We start from the raw sequence: 10,486 nt of genomic DNA on the forward strand, positions 1-10,486 counted from the left end.
CCTAATTTAGGCCTCAAATGCGCATGGCGCTCTCACTTTGGAGCCCTGTCGTATTTCAAGGCAACAGTTTAGGGCCACATATGGGGTATCGCCGTACTCGGGAGAAATTGGGCTTCAAAATTTTGGGGGGTATTTTCTGCTATTACCCTTTTAAAAAATGTAAAATTTTTGGGAAAACAAGCATTTTAGGTAAAAAATATATATATTTTTTTACATATGCAAAAGTCGTGAAACACCTGTAGGGTATTAAGGTTCAAATTACCCCTTGTTACGTTCCCCGAGGGGTCTAGTTTCCAAAATGGTATGCCATGTGTTTTTTTTTTTGCTGTCCTGGCACCATAGGGGCTTCCTAAATGCGGCATGCCCCCAGAGCAAAATTCGCTTTCAAAAAGCCAAATGTGACTCCTTCTCTTCTGAGACCTGTAGTGCGCCAGCAGAGCACTTTTCACACCCATATGGGGTGTTTTCTGAATCGGGAGAAATTGGGCTTCAAATTTTGGGGGGTATTTTCTGCTATTACCCTTTTTAAAATTGTTAAAATTTTGGGAAACCAAGCATTTTAGGTAAAAAAAATATATTTTTTTTTACATGTGCAAAAGTCGTGAAACACCTGTAGGGTATTAAGGTTCACATTACCCCTTGTTACGTTCCCCGAGGGGTCTAGTTTCCAAAATGGTATGCCATGTGTTTTTTTTTTTGCTGTTCTGGCACCATAGGGGCTTCCTAAATGCGGCATGCCCCCAGAGCAAAATTTGCTTTCAAAAAGCCAAATGTTACTCCTTCTCTTCTGAGACCTGTAGTGCGCCAGCAGAGCACTTTTCACCCCCATCTGGGGTGTTTTCTGAATCGGGAGAAATTGGGCTTCAAATTTTGGGGGGTATTTTCCGCTATTACCCTTTTTAAAAATGTAAACATTTTGGGAAAACAAGCATTTTAGGTAAAAAATAATTTTTTTTTTTTACATATGCAAAAGTCGTGAAACACCTGTAGGGCATTAAGGTTCACATTACCCCTTGTTACGTTCCCCGAGGGGTCTAGTTTCCAAAATGGTATGCCATGTGGTTTTTTTTTGCTGTTCTGGCACCATAGGGGCTTCCTAAATGCGGCATGCCCCCAGAGCAAAATTTGCTTTCAAAAAGCCAAATGTGACTCCTTCTCTTCTGAGACCTGTAGTGCGCCAGCAGAGCACTTTTCACCCCCATATGGGGTGTTTTCTGTATCGGGAGAAATTGGGCTTCAAATTTTGGGGGGTATTTTCTGCTATTACCCTTTTTAAAAATGTAAAATTTTTGGGAAACCAAGCATTTTAGGTAAAAAAAATATATATTTTTTTTACATATGCAAAAGTCGTGAATCACCTGTAGGGTATTAAGGTTCACTTTACCCCTTGTTACGTTCCCTGAGGGGTCTAGTTTCCAAAATGGTATGCCATGTGTTTTTTTTTGCTGTCCTGGCACCATAGGGGCTTCCTAAATGCGGCATGCCCCCCAAAAACCATTTGTCGCTCCTTCCCTTCTGAGCCCTCTACTGCGCCCGCCGAACAATTAACATAGATATATGAGGTATGTGCTTACTCGAGAGAAATTGGGTTTCAAATACAAGTAAAAATGTTTTCCTTTTTAACCCTTGCAAAAATTCAAAAATTGGGTCTACAAGAACATGCGAGTGTAAAAAATGAAGATTTTGAATTTTCTCCTTCACTTTGCTGCTATTCCTGTGAAACACCTAAAGGGTTAATACACTTACTGAATGTTTTTTTGAATACTTTAGGGGGTGTAGTTTTCATAATGGGGTGTTTTATGGGGTATTTCTAATATGAAGACCCTTCAAATCCACTTCAAAACTGAACTGGTCCCTGAAAAATAGTGAGTTTGAAAATTTTGTGAAAAATTTCAAAATTGCTACTGAACTTTGAAGCCCTATGGTGTCTTCCAAAAGTAAAAACTCATAAATTTTATGATGCAAACATAAAGTAGACATATTGTATATGTGAACCCAAAAAAATATATATTTTGAATATCCATTTTCCTTACAAGCAGAGAGCTTCAAAGTTAGAAAAATGCCAAATTTTCATTTTTTTCATCAAATTTTGGGATTTTTCACCAAGAAAGGATGCAAGTTACCATAAAATTTTACCACTAAGTTAAAGTAGAATATGTCACGAAAAAACAATCTCGGAATCAGAATGATAACTAAAAGCATTCCAGAGTTATTAATGTTTAAAGTGACAGTGGTCAGAATTGCAAAAAACGCTCCGGTCCTTAAGGTATAAAATGGCCTGGTCCTTAAGGGGTTAAGGGGTTAAAGGGTATTCCAGTAAAAAAAACTTTTTTTTTCATATCAACTGGCTCCAGAAAGGTAAATAGATTTGTAAATTACTTCTATTAAAAAATCTTAATCCTACCAGTACTTATCAGCTGCTGAAGTTGAGTTGTTCTTTTCTGTCTGACAACAGTGGTCCCTGCTGACACCTCTCAGGAAATGTCAAGAGTAGGAGAGATTTGCTATGGGGATTTACTGCTACTCTGGACAGTTCCAGAGACAGACAGAGGTGTCAGCAGAGAGCACTGTTGTCAGACAGAAAAGAACAACTCAACTTCAGCAGCTGATAAGTAGCAGTAGGATTAAGATTTTTTAATAGAAGTAATTTACAAATCTGTTTAACTTTCTGGAGCCAGTTGATATAATTTTATTTTTTTTTATTTTTTTTACTGGAATACTCCTTTAAGGTAAAAAAATCGGTCCATCCTTAAGGGGTTAAAGAGACTTATGTCAAATAAAAAAAATAAAAAGGAGTTTGGTCATTAAGGTAAAAAATTGGTCCGTCCTTAAGGGGTTAAACAGAACTGACACATTTTTTTTTTCAATTGAAGTCAATGGTAATAAACTAATAATGTAAAGAGTAGCCTTCAGTGGCCAAACAACTGATTGCACCAGAATGGAAAAAAAATAACCCAACTAACTCTCCATTTTACTGAGCAAACCCGGGGCGTGGCCATCGGGAAAAAGGGTTGTGGTCACCGAAAAGGGGCGTGTTCCCAATATTTTCACAAAAACCCAACATATTTACTAAGGTTTCCACAGAAAATGTGGTGGATTTGAGCTGAGGAAAACTCTACAAATCAGAGCATGTGAAAAAAAAGCAAAGTGTAGGGAAAGTGGAAAATGTAGGGAAACCTTAGTAAATACTGTGGGAAAAAAACTGTAGGGAATTAAAATCCACAAAGAAACCTACACAACACTCTTAGTAAATCAGAGCCAATGTTTCCTTTTTAGGACTCTATAATTCACCTTAACACCAACAAAATATTATTTGCTATCTGTAACTAGATATTACATAAAATTATTATAAAAGCATAACATCACATATTATATAATTTGATTTTAATTATTTACCATTGTAATTTCTCTTTCGTAGCAACAAGAGGTAGTGAATATTTTTTCTCTTGGATCCAATCATATATTCATTCTGTCTACCATTGAAATTATTTAATAAAAAAAAAAATGTGTTAACAAGATTTCCTTTTAAGAGAGCCAATAAAATTAGAGCCAGGAGCATATATATATATATCAGTCCATTAAAGGAGTTCTCCAGTGCAGTAAGTACCCGACAGGTATTTTTGCATGGTATTCACTAATATGGTATTCACTAATAGGGTGATTTTTCTCTACATTTTGCTTTTTTTTACAATTGCTCTGAGCTGTCAGGTTTTCCACCACATCCAAAAAACTGTCAGAGACATTCCCCTTTCTCTGGTTCCCACACCTCTTTTCCAGGTTTTCTGAATAAAACAGGGAATTTTTTTCTAAACTAAAGAGGTATTGCAGCTTTCCTGTGAAAAATAAAATGTTGCCCTAGTCTTCCACAGTTCCTGTTCAACTCCTTCTGATACCCCATTCTTCTGTCTTCTGCCTGCTTCCAAAGCGAGTGCTTGGTGCAGAATCTGCCCAGGCAGAGTCCTGCCTAATGATTGGATGAGCTGGCCGGTCCTGCTCCGAGTGCTTGTCTTGGGAGCAGGCAGAAAAGATTGAGGGACTGAAAAGAGCCAAAGGGGAGTTGCAAGGGAACAGGAGTAGGTATATTGGGGATCAATAGTTTGGGCACCCCAGGTAAAAATCTGTATTAATGTGCATAAAGAAGCAAGGAAACATGGAAAAATCTCCAGAAGGCATCAAATTACAGATTAGACATTCTTATAATTGTTACGCCTAGCGCTCCGGGTCCCCGCTCCTCCCCGGAGCGCGTACGGCGTCTCTCTCTCCGCAGAGCCCCGGTCGGTCCCGCTGACCGGGAGCGCTGCCCTGTCATGGCCGTTGGGGATGCGATTCGCACAGCGGGACGCGCCCGCTCGCGAATCGCATCCCAGGTCACTTACCCGTTCCCGTCTCCTGCTGTCATGTGCTGGCGCGCGCGGCTCCGCTCTCTAGGGCGCGCGCGCGCCAGCTCCCTGAGATTTAAAGGGCCAGTGCACCAATGATTGGTGCCTGGCCCAATTAGCTTAATTGGCTCCCACCTGTTCCCTGGCTATATCTAGTCTCCTCCCTTGCACTCCCTTGCCGGATCTTGTTGCCCTTGTGCCTAGTGAAAGCGTTTTGTGTGTTTAAAGCCAGTGTACCAGAACTCCTGCTATCTCCCCTGACTACGTATCTTGCCGCCTGCCCCCGACCTTCTGCTACGTCCGACCTTGCTTCTGCCTACTCCCTTGTACCTCGCCTATCTTCAGCAGCCAGAGAGGTGAGCCGTTGCTAGTGGATACGACCTGGTCACTACCGCCGCAGCAAGACCATCCCGCTTTGCGGCGGGCTCTGGTGAAAACCTGTAGTGGCTTAGAACCGGTCCACTAGCGCGGTCCTCGCCATCCCTCTCTGGCACAGAGGATCCACTACCTGCCAGCCGGCATCGTGACAGTAGATCCGGCCATGGATCCCGCTGAGGTTCCCCTGCCAGTTGCCTCTGATATCACCACGGTGGTCGCCCAGCAAGCCCGACAGATCGCCCATCTAACCCACCAGCTGTCGGAAGTGTCCACCATTGTGCACCAACTTCAGTCGCAACTTCTTCAGCAATCATCTCCTCCGCCAGCTCCTGCACCTCCTCCGCAGCGAGTGGCCACTCCTAGCCTCCGCCTGTCCTTGCCGGACAAATTTAATGGGGACTCTAAGTTTTGCCGTGGCTTTCTTTCGCAATGTTCATTGCACTTGGAGATGATGTCGGACCAGTTTCCCACTGAAAGGTCTAAGGTGGCTTTCGTAGTCAGCCTTCTGTCTGGAAAAGCCCTGTCATGGGCCACACCGCTCTGGGACCGCAATGACCCCTTCACCGCCTCTGTACACTCCTTCTTCTCGGAAATTCGAAGTGTCTTCGAGGAACCTGCCCGAGCCTCTTCTGCTGAGACTGCCCTGCTGAACCTCGTCCAGGGTAATTCTTCCGTTGGCGAGTACGCCATACAATTCCGTACCCTTGCTTCTGAACTTTCCTGGAATAATGAGGCTCTCTGCGCGACCTTTAAAAAAGGCCTATCCAGCAACATTAAAGATGTTCTGGCCGCACGAGAGACTCCTGCTAACCTGCATGAACTCATTCATCTAGCCACTCGCATTGACATGCGTTTTTCTGAGAGGCATCAAGAGCTCCGCCAGGAAAAAGACTTAGATCTCTGGACACCTCTCCCACAGTCTCCACTGCAATCTGCGCCTAGGCCTCCCGCCGAGGAGGCCATGCAAGTGGATCGGTCTCGCCTGACCCTGGAAGAGAGGAATCGCCGTAAGGAAGAGAATCTTTGTCTGTACTGTGCCAGTACTGAACATTTTTTGGTGGAGTGCCCAATCCGTCCTCCACGTCTGGGAAACGCACGCTCGCACCCAGCTCTCGTGGGTGTGGCGTCTCTTGATGCTAAGTCGACTTCTCCACGTCTCACGGTGCCTGTTCGGATTTCTACGTCAGCCAGCTCTCCCCTCTCAGCCGTGGCCTGCCTGGACTCTGGAGCTTCTGGGAATTTTATTCGGGAGTCCTTAGTGAATAAATTCCGCATTCCGGTGACCCGTCTTGTCAAGCCACTCCACATTTCCGCGGTCAACGGAGCCAGATTGGACTGCACCGTGCGTTATCGCACGGAGCCCCTCCTAATGTGCATCGGACCTCATCACGAGGAAATTGTATTTTTTGTCCTTCCTAATTGCACTTCTGAAGTTCTCCTTGGACTACCCTGGCTTCAACACCATTCCCCAACCCTGGATTGGTCCACTGGGGAGATCAAGAGTTGGGGTCCCTCTTGTTCCAAGGTCTGCCTTCAACCGGTCCCCAGTACTCCCTGCCGTGACCCTGTGGTTCCTCCTGTATCCGGTCCCCCTAAGGTCATTAAGGACTCTGCCTGCCACAAGAAATACCTCTCCCCCCCTCCCAGTCCCATCAGGCAAACCTCTGTGTCCCCTCATGGCCCTCGTCCTGGTGTCACACTGCCCCGTGCCAAGTCTCGCCCTCTGCCCTCCCTCCCCATCCCTACTCCTGCTGTTCCGCCTGCTGTTGAGGAATCCCTCCATCCTTTCCCGGTGTCCTCATCCCAGGGGAGGCAGTTACCAGACAAAGAGAAGGGGAGACCTAAGGGGGGGGGTACTGTTACGCCTAGCGCTCCGGGTCCCCGCTCCTCCCCGGAGCGCGTACGGCGTCTCTCTCTCCGCAGAGCCCCGGTCGGTCCCGCTGACCGGGAGCGCTGCCCTGTCATGGCCGTTGGGGATGCGATTCGCACAGCGGGACGCGCCCGCTCGCGAATCGCATCCCAGGTCACTTACCCGTTCCCGTCTCCTGCTGTCATGTGCTGGCGCGCGCGGCTCCGCTCTCTAGGGCGCGCGCGCGCCAGCTCCCTGAGATTTAAAGGGCCAGTGCACCAATGATTGGTGCCTGGCCCAATTAGCTTAATTGGCTCCCACCTGTTCCCTGACTATATCTAGTCTCCTCCCTTGCACTCCCTTGCCGGATCTTGTTGCCCTTGTGCCTAGTGAAAGCGTTTTGTGTGTTTAAAGCCAGTGTACCAGAACTCCTGCTATCTCCCCTGACTACGTATCTTGCCGCCTGCCCCCGACCTTCTGCTACGTCCGACCTTGCTTCTGCCTACTCCCTTGTACCTCGCCTATCTTCAGCAGCCAGAGAGGTGAGCCGTTGCTAGTGGATACGACCTGGTCACTACCGCCGCAGCAAGACCATCCCGCTTTGCGGCGGGCTCTGGTGAAAACCTGTAGTGGCTTAGAACCGGTCCACTAGCGCGGTCCTCGCCATCCCTCTCTGGCACAGAGGATCCACTACCTGCCAGCCGGCATCGTGACAATAATATTTCAACAAAAGTTAGATTTTATTTCCATCATTTACACTTTCAAAATAACAGAAAACAAAAAAATGGCGTCTGCAAAAGTTTGGGCACCCTGCAGAGTTAATATCTTGTACTGCCCCCTTAGGCAAGTATCACAGCTTGTAAACGCTTTTTGTAGCCAGCCAGGAGTCTTTCAATTCTTGTTTGAGGTATCTTTACCCATTCTTCCTTACAAAAGTCTTCCAGTTCTTTTAGATTTCTGGGCTGTCTGTCACGCACTGTCTGCGAGCTGTTCTGTCTGATATTTTTCTTGGTCTTCCAGATCTTGCTTTAACTTCCACTGTTCTTGATGACCGCCATTTCTTAATTACATTCCAAACAGAGGATATTGACATCTGAAAACGTTTTGCTATCTTCTTATAGCCTTCTTTGTGAGCGTCAACAATTTTCAGTTTCAGATTTCTAGACAACTGCTTAGAAGAACCCATGGTGCTGATTGTTGGGGCAAGGTCAGATGAGTCAGAGCAATTAAAATCTTTGAGATAGACATCACCTGGTCTTCCCAGATGATGATTGAGAACAATCCACGACACTGGCAGGTCTCAGTTTTGCAAAGGGGGCAGTGCATGCTATCAATTCTGCAGGGTGCCCAAACTTTTGCAGATGCCTTTTTTTGGTTTTCTGTTATTTTGAAAGTGTAAATGATGGAACTAAAATCTAACTTTTGTTGACATATTATAAGAATGTCTAATCTGTAATTTGATGCATCTTGGAGAGTTTTCCATCTTTCCTTGGCTTCTTTATGCACATTAATACAAATGTTTACCTGGGGTGCCCAAACTTTTCATCCCCACTGTAAGTATCTTTTTTTTTTTTTTTTTTGCCCAAACACTGGAATACCCCTTTAAGCTGTTTTTAATGCTTCTCTTGCATTAGCTTTATTTTACAACATGTTGTCAGATATGTGTTTGTATAATATATCTATATGTAAATGTTTTCCTTTTCTCCACAGGTCAGCTGTCTTTAGATGAATTTATAGATGGTGCCCGCAAAGACAAGTGGGTAATGAAGATGCTTCAAATGGATGTGAGTCCAGGCAGCTGGATTAGTGAGCAGAGGAGAAAGAGTGCTCTATTTTAATGTTAACTGTTTGACTACCTTCTTGTTGCTTATCTGAAGACCTGAAGAACTCCACTGAGTTTGGGACATCTCAGAAAGGGTTGGGACATCAGGTTTTGAAGGCATTCAATCACTTGGATTATACACTGGATATATGTGCTTGTCAAGTATTACTGATCAGAGATGATAATTTTTTTTATATATTTTCTGATTCATGACTATTGTTATCTTGTTTCTGAGATGAGATCCATATGTCAGATGCAATATTTTGCAATGTGAACAAGCAAATTATGATTCCTAACTTCTATGTACAGCTTAGGTTGTGGTGGTGGTTGCATTGGTAGTGTGCTGGGTTCACATGTAGCTAGTATGCCAAGATGCCAAATGCTGCACGGCTAAACCGTATCCATTATACAGTAAACTGTTGCTGTATTGTGGTGTATTTTTGACTACTACAGTTTTACATGTAAAAAGTGTTTTGTAAACTTGATTCACCTGTGAAAATAGTGGCAATTTACACTAAAATACATGTGTGGTGTTGCAGCATGGTGACTGGCTGTGAGTCCCAATACAGCTATGTGTAAACCTAGCCTTACTCTGAAGTCTCGAATGAAATGAATTGGTCTTGCAATGTGAGTTTAAAATGGATTTAAATTTTATTACACCTTTAATTATTTATTTCTTAAAGATAATCTGACACCCTGTTCACCTGCACTAAACCCAATATACTGAGGTATAGTGCAGGTGAACATTCAGTATTTGCAGTATTTGCAGAATAATCTTCAGCTGCATTGCCCAGCTCTATGCAGTGGTGGCAGGGAGCCAAGTCACCCAGCTCCCCTGTCTCCTCCATATTCTCCGTCTGCCCCGCCCTTTCATTATTATGCTAATGAATGCTACAAATGAGTGCTCTGCCCTCTGTTGCATTTATTATCATAATAATGAAGGGGGCAGGGCAGATGGAGAATATGGATAAGGCAGGGGAGCTGTGGGAGCTGGCTCCCTGCCACCACTGCAAGAGCCGCGCAATGCAGAAAATACCAAACGGATTTAAGTAAGTGACCCCTCTTTTGAAAGCTGTTTATCTGCACTATAATCCAGTACATTGGGTTTAGTGTGGATAAAAGGGTGTCAAATTCTCTTCAATACTCTTCAATAGGTTTTAAAATCTATGTGACAAACTATGCAGCTTTAGCCGGACAGCTTTTTTTAAAATAGTTTGACAATGGAAAACATTGAGACAGGTAAAGGAAATGTGAGAGAAAGTGTACTTTACAGCACATGTCTCAGTTACTCCTTAGCAGCAGGGAACAAACTCCCTCTTAACTAACTTACACTGTAAGGCCTCATCTACACAATCAATTACTAAGACTGGCATATGGATGCAACTGTCTTAGGTAAAATTCTGCTCCTCTCACCCATGCCTGATGTATTGAGAGGAGCACAGGTATCAATAAATTCAGTGCATCTGAGGCTGCTGCATAGCTCCAAGCTGGCACAGATTTTCAAGACAATTTATGCCTGCCATATGGTGTATGTTGGACGTATTGTACCCTAGAAGCAATACTTCTAGGAAAAAATACTTCCGTAATTTAACATATGAGGGAGCATTCTACAATTTGTTTTCTGCGCATAGTCTGACAGAGAAAAAACTCCATATGCCTCCATATGACATCAAAGGCACATAAAGGCCCAACAGATACAGAAGAGTGTATTGGGGAAAAAAACTAAAAAATAGGGGGCTCTACCTTGTAAAGTATATCACCACACCAAAGTGATATACTGACCTGTTAGGTAGTTACACCGTGTTGCACGGCTTCTAAGAATCATAGCACCTGGGCATGTAATTTTGATGGTAGGTAGGTGAAAATTAATTGTGGCTGCTGCACTCTGACCTGTTATCAGACTCCTGTGGGGAGACCAATATGGAATAGCAAGGATACAAGAAGAAAAAATGGTCTAAGAGGCGCTGCCCAGGGTTTGGACAAAAACGAAGGACACAGGCCAGCACAGGACAAAGTATATTTTATTTTTCACAACACAGATGACGCGTTTCGGCACTA

At 44.2% G+C, this 10,486-nt stretch overlaps 1 protein-coding gene across 1 annotated transcript in view; it reads left to right on the forward strand.

Annotated features, from left to right (window-relative positions):
• The window catches only part of GUCA1B (guanylate cyclase activator 1B), a 35,792-nt gene extending 26,808 nt beyond the window's left edge, over positions 1-8,984 (forward strand). The window contains exon 4 of the mRNA XM_056560825.1: positions 8,317-8,984. Within this exon, the coding sequence (XP_056416800.1) occupies positions 8,317-8,444 (128 nt within the window). The 3' untranslated portion in view covers positions 8,445-8,984. The remainder of the gene's footprint in view (positions 1-8,316) is intronic.
• Positions 8,985-10,486: the final 1,502 nt, after the last annotated feature.

This window comes from Hyla sarda, chromosome 2, assembly GCF_029499605.1.
Source record: "Hyla sarda isolate aHylSar1 chromosome 2, aHylSar1.hap1, whole genome shotgun sequence".
NCBI classification, from domain to species: Eukaryota; Metazoa; Chordata; class Amphibia; order Anura; family Hylidae; genus Hyla; species Hyla sarda.